The sequence below is a fragment of the Ctenopharyngodon idella genome, chromosome 24, assembly GCF_019924925.1.
Source record: "Ctenopharyngodon idella isolate HZGC_01 chromosome 24, HZGC01, whole genome shotgun sequence".
In the NCBI taxonomy this organism is placed as follows: domain Eukaryota; kingdom Metazoa; phylum Chordata; class Actinopteri; order Cypriniformes; family Xenocyprididae; genus Ctenopharyngodon; species Ctenopharyngodon idella.
The window spans coordinates 22378409-22395619 of record NC_067243.1 but is presented as its reverse complement, the minus strand read 5'-3'; the positions used below and the strand labels follow the sequence as shown (position 1 = coordinate 22395619).

General features: G+C 35.1%; 1 protein-coding gene across 3 annotated transcripts in view; it reads left to right on the top strand.

Moving 5' to 3' along the window:
* The first annotated feature begins 2671 nt into the window (after positions 1-2671).
* The window catches only part of cpt1ab (carnitine palmitoyltransferase 1Ab (liver)), a 29142-nt gene continuing 14602 nt past the window's right edge, over positions 2672-17211 (top strand). Inside the window, exons 1-9 of one of the 3 annotated variants that reach the window (XM_051884651.1) lie at positions 2672-2802; positions 7143-7301; positions 7540-7682; positions 9905-10076; positions 10378-10479; positions 10611-10748; positions 10992-11069; positions 11995-12102; positions 16713-16797. In XM_051884651.1, coding sequence (XP_051740611.1) covers positions 7161-7301; positions 7540-7682; positions 9905-10076; positions 10378-10479; positions 10611-10748; positions 10992-11069; positions 11995-12102; positions 16713-16797 — 967 coding nt within the window. In that variant the 5' untranslated portion in view covers positions 2672-2802; positions 7143-7160. Of the gene's footprint in view, positions 2803-7117; positions 7302-7539; positions 7683-9904; positions 10077-10377; positions 10480-10610; positions 10749-10991; positions 11070-11994; positions 12103-14305; positions 14394-16712; positions 16798-17211 lie in introns of all 3 variants that reach the window. The other 2 variants (XM_051884649.1, XM_051884650.1) reach the window with 2 other exon arrangements.

Sequence of the window (17211 nt, the reverse complement as noted above, 5' to 3'; positions counted from 1 at the left end):
AAAAAAGTAAACGTCAAATTTGCTTCTGCACTTGTTCCACATTACTCCCACCTGAACAAAGATGTTGTTTGGCTTCTCTAGTGATTTCGGCACCATGGGGACAGGCTGTTTGCTATTCCCCTAAGCAAAAACACTGCATAGCGACCATGTTTTTGAATGCATCTAACGCATTCATATAGGCAAGCTTGTCGTCCAATTTATTTTAAAATGCATTCCAAATGAACCTTTTCCAACTATTTACATGCTCATACTTACGTTTTATAGGTATGTTCGCAGTATGTAGTACTAAATCCAAAAGGTTTTAATTATATTTTGCTACATATAAAGGTATTTTAAAGATTTTGAAGTGTCAAAATGTCATTTGGTTTAACCATCCAAAGGCCAATACAGCCATTTCATTTGTGATTAAAATATCTTAAAATGTAATAAATGTATATAATTTTTATTCTGGCATGATTTTATAACATCATATATCAACATAGTGCAAAATGGTATTAAAATTATGTGTAGAAGTCGTTGCTTTGTTATGAGAAAGAATGTCCGGAAAAATGAATTTCATTTATGTCATTCGGAGTAACCAATATAAAGGGAACATTTTGGATCAAGTCATGCGGTCAATATCATGTGACAGGCTGTGACATCATTCAGACACCTGCAAAAGACCACATGGTCATGAAGCAAAGTAACTAACTCTCTTTTAACCATTTGAAAAATTCATGTTTTCACTTGCTCATACACATGTCCCGAAACATCAGGTCATTTGGTACAACCGCTATAAAACATGGTAAATGTTGTAATATTTTAAAAACTTGTACTAAATATAAAATGTTTAATTGTCTTTTTGCTTGCTAGCTAGCTAGATCAGCCTGTTAGCATTGTTTGAAAATATCGTCATTTGGTATAACCAAAAGTGTCACTCGGTAAAACCGAAATTTTGGTTAAACGGAATGACTTTTTTGGTGACAAATTTTGTCCATCTTGTAAAAAAATGACAAAGGCAGTGTTAATTGATTATAAAAACCACATAATTTCATTGTTAACACTTAATAAAAATTAATTATATCTCCATTATGTTTTTTTTTACACACATTTATGTTTTTATTCGCCAATGATCCATAAACATTCATCAACTCACACATCAGTTATTGCAAACGGGAGCTCAAGCATGCTTGCTTGATGTGCAAGAACCAATGAGGTTCATTCTCATGTGTTACACAGCATGTTGGAGTTTCTGCAAGAACCAATGAGGTTTGTTCTCATGCATCAAGCAAGTACGGTTGAGCTTCTGTTTATGTTCGCTGATCAATGTTTATATGTGAATAAAAGCTTTAATTCAATCTGTTTATCATATAAAGTGATCGAGTCTCTTCAGAAAATTTAGACTAACCCACTAAATTCATATGGATTAGTTTTACAATCTCTTAATTAACTTTTTGAAGCATCAAATTGGTCAAGTAGTTGCGTAGACTGTCAATGGAGGGACAGAAATCGCTCAGATTTCATCAAAAATATCTTCATTTGTGCTTTGAAGATAAACGAAAGGCTTACGGGTTTGGAGCAACATAAGAGTGAGTAATTGATGACAATTTTTTTTTTTTCATTTTTGGGTGAACTAACCCTTTAATGCAATGTCAAATATTTTTAAGTGTGACATAATCCAAACACTTCTTAAAACCACTTAGTTCTAGAGTATCACCTGCTCTGCTATGTAAAATGTACAGCTGTCTGTTTGTGGATGCAGCCAACAGCATCGAAACATTTCTCCTAGAATAGGGTTGTATGGTTTCTTCAGACCCTGAAAGATATACAAATGAACACCAGTAAGACCAGTAAGACCAAGTCATGCGGTCAGTATCATGTGACAGGATGTGACATTCACCACATGGTCATGAAGCAAAGTAACTAACTCTCTTTTAATTATTTGAAAAAATTCATGTTTTCACTTGCTCATACGCATGTCCCGAAACATCAGGTCATTCGGTACAACCACTATAAAACATGGAAAATGTTGTAATATTTCAAAAACTTTGAATATAAAATGTTTGATTGTCCTTTTGGTAGCTAGCTAGATATCAGCCTGTTAGCATTGATTGAAAATATTGTCATTCGGTATAACCAAAAGTGTCATTCGGTAAAACCGAAATTTTGGTTAAACCGAATGACTTTTTTGGTGACACATTTTGTCCATCTTGTAAAAAATTAGAAAAGCAGTGTTAATTGATTATAAAAACCACATAATCTCACTGGTAACACCTAATAACACTTCAAAATTAATTATATCTCTTTTTTTTACACTTTTAAAAACCTTATTCGTTGTGTATAAACGCCAACATCCCTATAAAATGTGTGTATATGAGCATGTACATAGTTGGAAAAGGTTCACTTGGAATTCATTTTAATTTATCTATCTATCTATCCATCTATCTATCTATCTATCGATAAATAAAAGAGGCTATTAAGTGTAAGCTATATATATATATATATATATATATATATATATACACATTAAAAATTATCTGATATTTCTACGTTTCCCTGTTAATAATTAATAATAGTTAATAATTTGCTGTCACATTTACAATCAGGATCAAAGACTTCATTCCTACAAGGCGTCGTTTGTGCACTGTTGAGCGCGCCGCCGCTATCTATACAGCGTGACATCACGCCGAGGGGCGGGTTTAGTAAATTACCCTTATTACATTCATTCATAGCTTACACTTAAAGCAGGCGGCGGCAAAACGGTGCGTCTCCTACAGTGAAACAGTAATCCACATCCTTCATATTTCAGGAAGAGACGTAGAGGTAAGAATCCAGAATAAATGCAACTATACATTTAAGCTGCAGCATGAGATTGAATGTGGAGCTCGTTCACCGGTTAAGTAGGTGAAAGTGCACCAGCGCACAGCCTGGTATATTCTTGTCCTATGATAGGGGAAAGACGTGCTACTTAAAACACAAGGTGATACAGGACAGCAACGCAGTTTTTCTTTGAATAAAACAAAATTTATGCTGTGCAATTTTTTTTATGTTTATAAATGCATGTGTGTTGACATTCTGACACCCAAGAGCACCTGGTGAATGTTGCACAACGAGGTCAGTAGGTGCCCGGGTATGTGAGGGCATTCTCTCCAAAGCAAGTTAGAAGGGCGCGCGGTTATTGTGCGCGCGCAACAACTGCTCTGTTGGAATGCGTTTGATTTTTTGTCATTGATTGCAATATAATCAGCGGAACTTGCCAAAGTGATGCCGATAAGCGATGCTCTTGCTTCATAGTCTTGATCTGAGCCAAATATTTTGTTTACTATTGTGAAGTGTGCGAATTAACACAATACAACAACAAATCTTTGCGCGCAGACAATTTTTAATGTTGGCTAGATATTTTAATAACACGCACATATGTCATTGATATAAATAAGGAACAGTTCATTCAAAAGTTGAAATATCATTTACTCACTCTCAAGTTGATCCAAACCCGGGAACACAAAAGGAGATATTAGACAGTATGACAGCAGTCACCATTTACTGTCATTGTAAGAAGATGCGATTAAAGTGAATGAAAGTCTCTAAACTCTGCATAATATCGCCTTTTGTGTCCCACTCAAGAAAAAAAAGTCTTATGGGTTTGGAATAAGATTAGCTAGTATGAGTAAATAATGCATTTTCATATTTTGGTGCAGTGTCCCTTTAAGAAGTTAGCTAATAGTTCGATCATAGAGTAGGAACTATGCAAATAGATGCAAATATTTAAATAGCCGATAGTTCCCCTTTCTATTGTAGCCTACTATAAAGTAATTCGGTACCCGTTGTAGCAGAATATATAATAAAAGCTTATTAAAACATAGACTGCTGTGTCTGTGACCCGTAATGGCGTTCAGCAGGGTGACTATCAACACAGTCCTGGGATATGAAGCAGCGCGTGACCTTTCCCCTAGTTTCCATCTGCACCGGCACGTCACGTGATCACCGCTGCTGGGGGCTTGAAATATGACTTGCTAATACCAAAGACTGACTTTGCTAATACATAACATACAGAGCGCCCTCTTTACAAAACATGACCTTCATGGTATTTTTTTTCCCATTAGATTCGAGTTATATGATGATAGTATCACTTTTATAAACAATTATAACAGTGACATTATGAAAATATTATTGCCTTTATGTGATTGAGCAAGGAACAGTTAATTAGTTACTGTGCTTTCAAATTAAACTTTTGATTCATGCCTTTTGATATATATTCATATTTGTTTTCCCGAACAGTCCCCTGTCTTCCATTGGTTGGACAAACAGATAGACCCGCCCCAATTCACATAAGTGGTTAAAGGATTAGTTCACACAAAAATGAAAATTCTGTCATTAATTACTCACCCTAATGTCCTTCCACACCCGTAAGACCTTCATTCATGTTCGAAACACAAATTAAGATAATTTTGATAAAATCCGATGGCTCAGTTAAGGCCTGCGTCACCAGCAATAACACTCCCTTTTTCAATGCCCAGAAAGGTACTAAAAACATATTTAAAACAAATATACAGTGGTTCAACCTCAATATCATAAAGCGACGAGAATACTTTTTGCGCGCCAAAAATAACAAAATAGCAACTTTATTCAACAATATCTAGTGATGGGCGATTTCAAAACACTGCTTCGTGAAGCTTCAAAGCTTTACGAATCTTTTGTTTCGAATCAGTGGCTCGGAGCGTGTATCAAACTGCCAAAGTCACGTGAACTATTGAAGTTTCAAAACACTTATGATGTAACGAAGCCTCGTTTACTGAAATCATGTGATTTTGCCGCTCTGAACCACTGATTCGAAACAAATGATTCGTAAAGCTTCGAAGCTTCAGTTGTGTTGCTGTGTTGTGCTGGTCGGAATGTTAATACAAAACGAACAATGTTTTAATAGCTAAGTATTTTTACTTATAGTAATCTCTGCGCATTAAACTGGAATAGGAAAAGTATTGTTGTTTTTATCACTAGAAAAAATGACACACATTACGTTTAAAGAGATAGTTCAACTAAAAATGAAAATTATCCCATATTTTTCTCACCCTCAAGCCATGTATATGACTTTCTTCTTTCAGTCAAACACAATCAGAGTTATATTATAAAATATTCTGGCTCTTCCAAGCTTTATAATGGGAATGAATAGAAACGGCTCCAGGGGGTTAATAAAGGAAAACGATATTTTTCTTACAAAAACGCATCGCTTTGCTTCAAAAGTTTTTTTTTTTTTTTTTTTTTTTTTTGAAGCTTAAATAAATGCTTTGTTTATAATGAGGATGTTTTAAGCTTTGAAACTTGCAATATGTTTTAATGCTACAAAGACCTCTTATATATGTCAAAAGATCAAAGCAAATTTTATTTATTAGTTTATGGCCCCTTTACATTTTCACTTTATAATGATTTCTCCATTGTGACCTATCAAACATCCATGCAGGTTTATTTACATCAGAGTGATGTTTACAATACAAACGCTTGTGAAAGAGTCACAGAGGTCATGAATAAAGCACACTCTGTTATCTGTTAAGTCATGCAGCTAAATGCTTGGGGTCACATTGAACAGTAGAACAAGTGCGATTAGATTACGACTAATGTTTAATTACAGCAACATATTGTGTGAAGTTAACACAACTCAAATTGTGACAAACACATACAATTTGTAATTAAGTTTTTGTATTTCATTAAATAAATGCATTTTTTTTTTTTTTTACTAGAGGTCTCGTTTATTACTAAAACCCCTTAAAGGGAGTCATTTCAAGTCAAGTCACCTTTATTTATATAGTGTTTTATACAATACAGATTGTTTCAAAGCTTTACAGTGATAACAGGAAAATGATTCAGTGGTGCATTTTGGCTGTACAGCAGCATAAAAGAGAGAAAATAGTGTCATTGTTCATCTGTCAAATCAATAATATTTAAAGGGTTAGTTCACCCAAATATGAAAATTAATCACTAGCATCTGATAATGATTGTAGTCTAGTTCCGGCGGAAGAGTGAACCTTGACCTGACGCATGACGTATTGACGAATGCGGAAGCGCAGAGGACAGAGCAAAACAAAACACCAGTCATGAATTAGAAGTTTTAGACATTTTAAAGAGAAATTTCGGAGGCACTTGAGTTTGTTGCCCAGCCCTATTTGTTTGAACTGCGAGAGGCGTCTACTCTCACCTAAGCTTACGCTACTCCTACATCCTACATCATACGCCAGAACTCGACTGTCTCGTGAATGTGCGGACGAACATTACCGGAAGTTAGTGATTATAGTCTATAAAGTTATAATTATGGATATTTTTCTTACAAAAATGCATCGCTTCACTTCAAAATTACTTTATTGACCCACTGGAGCCGTATGGATTACTTTTATGATGGATGGATGCGCTTTTTTGGGCTTCAAAATCGCGGTTACTATTCACTTCCATTATTAAGCTTGAAAGAGCCAGAATATTTTTTAATATAAATCTGATTGTGCTTGACTGAAAGAAGAAAGTCATATAAACCTAGGAAGGCTTGAGGGCGGGTAAATTATAATTTTCATTTTTGGGTGAACCAACCCTTTAACTTGGCGGCCATCTTTGAAATGCCTCTCGGGCAGCTATTTCAGTCATGCAAGTACAGCTCCTATCTCTCTGAATGGGGAAACATCAAATTCTTCAAAGCTGTTCTTCAAGCTTACGATTAAATTTCATATTTGAAATCACCAATGAAATCTGACAACAACTGTCTCATAAATTTGGTTTCTAAATGCTAAAACCATGAGAAAAAAATTCATTTTTCAGGCTGGACCAGCCAGTGTACATGTGCAGTCATCTCAGAACACTCACTGTTTCTATAGCATTCGGAGCTTCTAACGGCAGCTACAGTGACGCGATGACTTTACCAATTGGCGATTGGCTCTTTTATTTAGAAGGCGGGACTTATTCCACCATATTGCGCATTGTACTTTCTCCCATTCATAGTAATATGAGTGCACTGTCTTTGTATATCTAAAGTCTTTGATACTACCATCTGATACCGTCACTGTACTATGAAGCGGTTGTTTTTTTCACATTAATAATAGCTATTTAGAAAGTTTCAGCTAATCTTTTCAATAAAACTATTGATGACTCTTGTCTAAAGGCTCTTTTGCTCTTCACCGTCGCAGTGACAGTGTGCAGTCAGCATGGCAGAAGCGCATCAGGCGGTGGCCTTCCAGTTCACCGTCACTCCTGATGGCATCGACCTGCATCTGTGCCACGAGGCCCTGCGCCAGATCTACCTGTCAGGCCTTCACTCCTGGAAGAAGAGGTTCATCAGGTTCAAGGTGACCTCACAGCTGACTTTCCAAAGGAACTGATTAAAGAGTTACTATACATGAATAATGCTATCTAATCAGCACTGGGCTTGTCACTTTGAAAAATCAAAGTTGAATTGATTTCTTGAGGATAGTTTGTGCTCTGAAAATGATTGCTAAGTCCATATATATATATATATATATATATATTTATATTATATTATATTATATTATTTGCTTAATATAACATTATTCTGTGTTTCTATAGAATGGTGTCATGACTGGGGTCTATCCAGGAAGTCCTTCGGGGCTCCTGGTTGTTTTGGTGGGTTACATGTCCACCACCAAATATGCCAAAATAGACCCCTCCCTTGGGATATTCACTAAACTTTCGACACACATACCAATCAGGTAAACCGCTGAAGAACAGTCATCTGTTAGTCATTAGTTATTAACAATGTGTTTGGAATCTGTTAATGGGAAAACGTGTAGCTGTCGGAAGTTCGAAGTCACGTTCAAACATGAAGGTTTGATTGTTTGCTTTGTAGTACTTTTATTGTTTATTGTTTTGTTTGTTTTTTGCTTTGTGTTTTGTTTTGTTTGGGAACAGTAGTAACTGTTTTGGCAGATGCTGTGGTTATGATGGTAATATTTTGTAAAGTATAAAAGGACAATAGACCAGAATCAGTAAAAACTGCATATTTTATATTTTTAAATTTATGAACATGTTAGCAGGAGAGGATCAACATCTGTTAGTATTGAAAACTCAAGCATCAAAGGTTTCTGTTTGTAGTTTATCTAGTATTTTCAAAACAGATTACAATGTTATATAAGTAACTTCCTGAACAGTTTTTATTACTGTATCACACGCAGTCTGCTGGCTTACTTTATGAGCAGTTATACAACAAACAATCCCATGTCTCTGAAATTCTTATAAAAGTATTATTTTAATAAAATATATTAACTGTATTTACCACCACTGTCATTAAAATTAATGAATTAAAATTCTAGTTAAAGGGTTAGTTCACCCAAAAATGAAAATTCTGTCATCATTTACTCACCCTTATGTCATTCCAAACCAGTAACACAAATGAAGAGCGATTTCTATCCCTCCATTGACAGCTACGCAACTACCACTTTGCCGATTCAAAAAGTTCATAAAGAGATTGTAAAACTAATCCATATGAATTGAGTGGTTTAGTCCAATTTTCTGAGACTTGATCGCTTTATATGATGAACAGACTGAATTAAAGCTTTTTTTCACATATAAACATTGATCAGCAAACATAAACAGAAGCTTAACCGAAACAGCTTGATGCACAAGAACAAACCTCACTGGTTCATGCTAAAGCTCAAACGTGCTGCGTAACACGAGAATGAACCTCATTGGTTCTTGAGGAAGTTCAAATGTGGTTTGTAACACACGAGAATGAACCTCATTGGTGGTTGCAGAAGCTCAAACGTGCTGCGTAATACATGAGAATGAACCTCATTGGTTCGTGAGGAAGTTCAAATTTGGTTCATAACACATAAATGAACCTCAGTGGTTCTTGAGGAAGCTCAAACATGCTACGTAACACGAGAATGAACCTCATTGGTTCTTGCGGAAGCTCAAATGTGGTTTGTAACACATAAATGAACCTCATTGGTTCTTGAGGAAGCTCAAACGTGCTGCGTAACGCGCGAGAATGAACCTCATTGGTTCTTGAGGAAGTTCAAACTTGCTGCATAACACGAGAATGAACCTCATTGGTTCTTGAGGAAGTTCAAACTTGCTGCATAACATGAGAATGAACCTCATTGGTTCTTGAGGAAGTTCAAACGTGCTGCTTAACACGAGAATGAACCTCATTGGTTCTTGTGTAAGTTCAAATGTGGTTCGTAACACATAAATAAACCTCAATGGTTCTTGAGGAAGCTCAAACGTGCTGCTTAACACGAGAATGAACCTCATTGGTTCTTGTGGAAGTTCAAATGTGGTTCGTAACACATAAATGAACCTCAATGGTTCTTGAGGAAGCTCAAACGTGCTGCGTAACACGAGAATGAACCACATTGGTTCTTGAGGAAGCTCAAACGTGCTGCGTAACACGAGAGCGAACCTCATTGGTTCTTGAGGAAGCTCAAACGTGCTGCGTAACACACGAGAATGAACCTTGTTGGTTCTCGCATGTCAAGCGAACATGCTTGAGCTTCCATTTACCACAACTGATGTGTGAGTTGATGAATGTTTATATATGAATAAAAGCTTAAATTAAATCTGTTCATCATATAAATCAATCGTGTCTCTTCAGAAAATTTGGACTAAACCACATGAGTTGTGTAGGCTGTCTATGGAGGGACAGAAAGCTCTCAGATTTCATTAAAAAGATTTTCATTTGTGTTCCGAAGATGAACGAAAGTCTGCGGGTTTGGAATGACATGAGGGTGAGCAATTAATGACAGAATTTTCATTTTGGGTGAACTAACCCTTTAAAGGACATCTGGTATTTATTATGATTTTAAAGTAGTGCACTGAAAGAAAATCTGTATTACTACAGCATTGTACAGCAACTACAGTATTTTGGTGGAAACTATGGTACTTTTTGAAAAGGGCATTGCAGATGATTTCTCACCTAATAATTTCCCTGCAGTAAGTACGTAACAGAAGAAGGGCAGCGAATTGTTGGTGGTGTGCTGGTTGGGACAGGATTGTGGATTACTGTGACTTTCGTTATGAGGAACATCCTTAAGTGCTTGCTGTCCTGGCATGGCTGGATGTTCAGCCGCCATGGATCTTTGTCCCTGAAAACAAAGATTTGGCTGGTGAGTTTGGCCCTGATGGAGAATTTCACTTAAAGGAATAATTTACCCAAAAAATATTAGCCATTTTGTAGTTTTTTAGGTGAACTATTTGTTTTAACACTTCAACCCAGCTTTGAAAATATTTCCCTTTGTATATTCAGCGAGAGTCCAAAGTCTTAATGCATTTGTTTTATAACATAATTTCAGCACTGTTCCAGTAAGGACATGTTTTTTTAGAAGTGTTTTCCAAGTCATGGTTTTATTTTGGAAAGTATTCATGCTTGTCTCATGCCTGACTCTTGACCCAATATTATCACCTCAGGTATTGGTGAAGTTATTTTCTGGGCCAAAGCCAATGCTGTACAGCTTTCAGAGTTCACTACCGCGGTTACCAGTGCCTCCTGTAAAAGACACCGTCAGAAGAGTAAGTCAACCTTTTTTTTATTGTGTCTTAAAATTATCCAATTTTTTAATAGATCAAATATGACATACTGATTTTTCAACCATTTAAACCATTTTTTAGTAACCTCACTTCTTCACATCTATATTGTTCAGTATCTCGAATCAGCTCGTCCCCTGATGGACGATGAACAGTACAAACGTATGGAGGGGTTGGCAAAAGACTTTGAGAAGAACTTGGGCCCCAAACTGCAATGGTACTTGAAGCTCAAATCCTGGTGGACCTCCAATTACGTAAGTTCACACTGCGCCTACTATTCAAAGGTACTCTCAACTTTTCTTGAGGGATTTGGGGAACATTTAAAAAAATTTGAAGTCTTGTTATATCTATAAAATGCCTTAGAAGGTATATTTCAAGTACGTCTTTCTTTCAAAATAGCATGAAGCTTCTTAAAAAATGAACCTTAATGTACCTTTATTTAAGATTTGTGCCTTAAAATATGGATATTTACCTTTGTTCTAATGTCATGCTCTCAGGTCAGCGACTGGTGGGAGGAGTATATTTACCTCAGAGGTCGAGGGCCAATCATGGTCAACAGCAACTACTATGCAATGGTAAGGCTGCTATGAAATGGTTCATTTGTTTTTTGTTAAAAATGAAAAAATAAATGGTCAAATTGTCAAAAACATATTCAAGATGATGAAATTCAAAAATAATCAATTAAAATATAACTTTTTTTTTTTTTTTTTGCTTGTAGTGCAAACTATTTTCATAAATCTACCATCCGGGTCATGGCACCATTTTTTGTGGCGTAGTGATTAAAGGGATAGTTCACCCAAAAAAAAAAAAAAAAAGTATCCCATGATTTACACACCCTCAAGCCATCCCAGGTGTATATTCTTCTTTCAGACAAACACAATCGGAGTTATATTAGTAAATATCCTGGCTCTTCCAAAAAAGCACATCCATCCATCATAAAAGTAATCCATACGGCTCCAGGTGGTTAATAAAGGCCTTCTGAAGTGAAGCGATGGGTAAGATATTTTGTAAGAAAAATATCCATATTTGTAACTTTATAAACTATAATAACTAGCTTCCGGTAAATGGCCGTAAGCATCAAGTTACGGAGAACGAGTATTTTTCTTTCAAAAACCCATCTCTTTGCTTCAGAAGGCCTTTATTAACCACCTGAAGCCATATGGATTACTTTTATGATGGGTGGATGTGCTTTTTTTGGGCTTCAAAATCTCACACCCCCTTCACTACCATTATCAAGCTTGGAAGATTTGGGATAGTTTTTAATATAACTCTGATTGTGTTCGTCTAAAAAGAAGATGAGGCTTGAGAGTGAGTAAATTGTGATAATTTTCATTTTTGGGTGAACTGTCTCTTTAAGGCTTAGAGCTGGTGACTGGAAAGTTGCTTGTAACTAATTTAACTCTAGGTTGCTCAAGGAAGATTGTTCCTGTAATAAGTTCATAACACTGTTTAACGGCAACATCTCAGGAGAGTGAATGTCACTTTCTCTTTCCTTATCAGGACTTCCTCTATGTGATCCCCACTTCCCTCCAAGCCGCCCGTGCCGGCAATTCCATCCACGCCATCATGATGTACAGAAGAAAACTGGACAGAGCGCAGATCAAACCAGTGAGTCTGTAACACAAACATTTTTGTCTATATTTCCTAAACTGAAGTCAATACATAATTTTTCTACCATCGATCTATACAAGGATAATTGCTTAGTTTTACCACTGATTACCACACAATTACCACACCAGAATATCCACCTTAAAGGCCTGTTCACACCAAGAATGATAACTATAACGATAACTTATATTAGCGTCCACACTAACGCACAATATTGTTCTGTTTATCATAAGCACGTGCTGCAGATATGTCGTCTGTCACTTTAAATGCTCAAGCTCTTTAAAGCAAGATTGTCTGTCAATGTTTTTATCATTCATCAGCTGGAAAAAATTGTGTGCCTTTTTGAAGTCATACAATAGCTTTCTGTGAAACAGGCCAAAAAAGCTCTCAAATCTTATTCACACTGGTGTGACAGTGGTTTAATTGACCAGTCATATTGGGCCAGGATTGAATGTCAGTCTGTTCCTCACACAAAGTACTGACTCTTTTGGATGAACTTTTTCTTTAAGTATAGTATGTTCTCCTTGATTGTTAATGTTTTATAAGTCATGGTAATGTATGGGTCAGTGGTGGTAAAGTACTACTCAGAACTTAAGATAAAACATTAACTTCTGTCAAATGATCACGAGGTCTTTGACTTCACAGAAGGAAATGAAGAGGCTTGGGCTAGTTGGTTAGTTTATTGCTTTTATTTGTAGATACATTTTGTAAAAAGCAATGTTGCAGTAGAGGTAGGCACCATGACCAAAATCTTGGCGCGAATCACTGTATATTGCGATAACTGTATATATGTCACAATATAGTTTTACATGATCGTTACTTTATATATCGTATCAAATTTTTGATAGTGCAGTGAATGAATTATACTATTTGCAGTATACTATATTATTAAGGATATATACACACTGCTATTTAAAAGTTTGGGGTTGGTAAGTTTTTTTTTTTTTTAATGTTTTTTGAAAGAAGTCTCTGATGCTCACCAAGGTTGCATTTATTTGTAAAAATACAATAAAACAGTAATATTGTAAAATTATTGTTAAATATTGTAAAAGAAACCGGTAACTAAGAGAAACAAACTAAAAGTCCATGAAAATGAAAATAAACAGGCAGAAAGTGACTGTGTATGTATATATATATATATATATATATATATATATATACACACTCAAAAAAACTGTAAGCATTTTTTTAAGATTTACATAATTTAATTATTAGTAAAATTCCATCAAATTGAATTGAATAACCTTAACGTATTTTAATTGAATAGTTGATTAAGGATTGTTCAATTATTTAATTAAAATACGTAAGCATTATTTAATTCAGTTTGCTGGAATTTTACTATTAATTGAATTGCGTAAATCTTAAAAAAAGGCTTACATTTTTTTGAGTATATATATATTTGGGCTGTCAAGCGATTACAATTTTTAATCTAATTAATTACACGATGTGATGATTAATTAATCTAATTAATTGCAAATTAATCGCACATCAAATTTGTCTGATAAATTACCCCCAAAACATAATTTAAAGTCATTATTGTGTTAAATGAGAAAAGCATCAAACAGACATTACAAAAACAGCACTTGTGTGATATTGCGCTTGTTACTCATGTGATATTGCCTAACTATATCATCATACAGGGGCATTTTTGCCCTGATATCTTAAATTTTAGGGGCATCTAACTGCATTCTATAGGCTTCATAACTTAGTGAGTTGTTGCCCTGCTTCATGTTTGTCACCAATCAACTTATGAAATGTAAGATGACCTACGTAGGTCTGGGACAGGGCAGGTGCGTTAAATACGTTAATAATTTTACCACGTTATTTTTTCTCATAACTAATTAATCAACATCCCTAATATACATAATATATATATATATATATATATATATATATATATATATAGTTTTATAAGAATGATTTTGTCTCTCCTACTTTATATTAAATTTGTTTTAGTGCATGTTGGTATCTATTGATTATTGAGTTTTGTTTTTATTTGTACTGTATAATGACCAAATCAGTAGACGTATGTTGAAAAGGTTGTTTGTCATGTCATACCATGCCCCTCTCTCTGTCTCTCTAACCCCCTCTACTCTATCTGCATGACTGTGAAAGAGCCCCCCTCATAAACGATCTTCTGTTTTGTTCCTCGCACCCGGACGTTGATGTGTTTGCTATGTGCACTCACACACCACATGCACAGTTATACTTGCTGGAGAACCGAGTGCCGCTGTGCTCGGCACAGTGGGAGCGGATGTTTAACACGTCCCGCATTCCTGGGCTTGAGACAGGTAAGAGGAGGGGCTCGCCCGCCACGACCCACTGCTAACCCACACTCCTTCCTCAGCTCCGGCAGCCTCAGCCTCAGGACAACAGCACAGTAGATGGTAGAACAGTACTGCGTATTTCATAAAGGCTTTTCACTGACTGATTTCTAGAGAGCAGGGTGGACAATGATGGGTAATTCCAAGTTATATGATATCGTACAATGTAATGATTAAGAAGTTGAGACCAAATCTCTATTGGACATGTCTAGCAGTAGCAGAATACTTTTGGATTCCTTCACCCTAAACATTTATACAGATTTCAGTAAGTTTCGGAACTGACACAAGAGGGCATTAACGCCTCTCGGGCAAGTGAGAATGATCATTAGCTGATATCGATAATAGTGATACACATAATAAATTGGCCAATTAAAGAAATAGTTAAAGGATTAGTTCACTTCAGAATTAAAATTTCCTGATAATTTACTCACCCCCTATGTCATCCAAGATGTTTATGTGTTTCTTTCTTCAGTCGAAAAGAAATTAAGGTTTCTGAGGAAAACATTCCAGGATTTTTCTCCATATAGTGGACTTCAACTGGTTGAAGGTTCAAATTACAATTTAAATGCAGCTTCAAAGGGCTCTACACAATCCCAGCCGAGGAATAAGAGTCTTGTCTAGTGAAATGATTGGTCATTTTCTAAAAAAAATAAAAATTATATACTTTTTAGCCACAAATGCTCGTTTTGCACTAGCTCTGCGATTCGCCACACATTACGTAATCATGTTGGAAAGGTCACGGTGGAAGGTGGAAGTACCAACCCAGTGTCTACAAAGTGAACGTGCAAAGACTAAGTCAAAAGCCTTTATAAAAAAAGGTAAAACAATGATGTCTGACAATTTTGAAGTTGGTGAAGAAAATGAGATGGAGTTTTTCGCCCTACTGCGGTACTTACACTTACTCCCTTTCCAATGCGATTACATAATGCGTGGCACATCACAGAGCTAGTGCAAGACGAGCATTTGTGGTTAAAAATTATATAATTTTTTTAGTTTATTTATATAGTTTTTTTAGAAAATGACCGATCGTTTTGGTAGATAAAACCCTTATTCCTCGGCTGGGATCGTGTAGAGCCCTTTGAAGCTGCACTGAAACTGACATTTTGACCTTTAACCCCATTGAAGTCCACTATATGGAGAAAAATCCTGGAATGTTTTCCTCAAAAACCTTAATTTCTTTTCGACTGAAGAAAGAAAGACAAACATCTTGGATGACATGGTGGTCAGTAAATAATCAGGAAATTTTAATTCTGAAGTGAACTAATCCTTTAAATTGCTGAAAAAATGCATAATAATTAATAATAATCATTATTATAATAAATAATATATTAGTTTGTTAATATTGCTATTATTATTTATTAATAAATAATATTGTATTATATTGTATATTTTTATTGTATTATATTATTTTATTTTAATAATATAATACTTTTTTTATTTAATTTATATATAATTTTAAATAATATAATTATTGTTATTTTATTTTATTCACCCTCTTGTAATTCGTAACTTGTATGACTTCCTTTATTTGCGTTTGGGTACAATTTCTTTATATAAAATTTTTAATTATAAATCATTATTAATTATTTTAATCATATAATAAGTTTAATATGACATGTAATTTTTAATCAGTGGTCGTTAGCCAATAACGATAATAGTGATACACCAGAATATCGGCCAATTAAAGAAACAGTTAAATAGTTTATTAGTTATAATAATTTGTTATAATAAACATTACTGTGATAAATAAAAATACATTGTTTTATATGCTATATTATTATTGTTTTATTTATATTATAAATAATATTATATTAATTTGTATATTTTAAATATTGTATTAAGTATTGTTGTCGTAATTTCAGCAATTTTATGAATGTTTTATTTTACAATCTTTAAATTGTGTTCCTTTTTTTTTTTTTTTTTTAAATGTCGATCAGTCACCCTATGAGTTGGCCTGGACTATTGCAAAACACATATTAGGCGACCACTAATAAATAATCTTAAAATAGCAGATATCATACATTTTATCTGTCTGCCTGACCAATATATTGGTCACCACTGTTGTGAAATTGTTCTTAGACGATCTTATTTGCTTATCAATTGTACTGTAGCCAGTACTGTGCTGTTATCTGAAGGCTAATTCGTCTCTTCTGATGATCCTTCACTCCTCCCACTTTCTTTCTAGTTTTCCATTACTCTGTTTTCCTCTCCAGGTTTCCATAGTGGTATTTTGGGTTTCTTCCTTGTTTCTCCTGTTCGTGTTTGACCTTCCCTTCTGCTTCACAGCTCATGGTTCTAAACACTATCCCCATGTGCTCATCTCAGTACGAGCGTATGTTCAACACCAGTCGAGTTCCAGGTGTAGAAGCAGGTAGAGCTTCCCCCATGAGCCTTCATTTTGCAATATTAACCCGCTTTTTAGATGCTAGTGAGTGTCTGCGGTGGGCCTAAAATGTGGTTTGGTTCACAACACTGTGATTTGGGTTTGCTTTTAATACTGCACTCTAAATAGCTGATGTTTCTCGAGGAAGCAGATGGTGAGGGATTTGGTTTATGTGCTCAACTTGTGCTTAACAGTTTCATAGCTTGATAACCTATTTGTGTGATTTAATGATTAACCTGTTATCTTAAACAGGATGAATGAGGAACAGGAAATAACATGTTTTTACACCCGTCTGGTCATGTAGTGGTTCCAGTGAAAGTTATGTTATTTTTATTGCCACTAATTTATAACATAAACTCAAGAGGGACATAAGCGTGTGAGTGGTTTTAAATGCTGAATTGA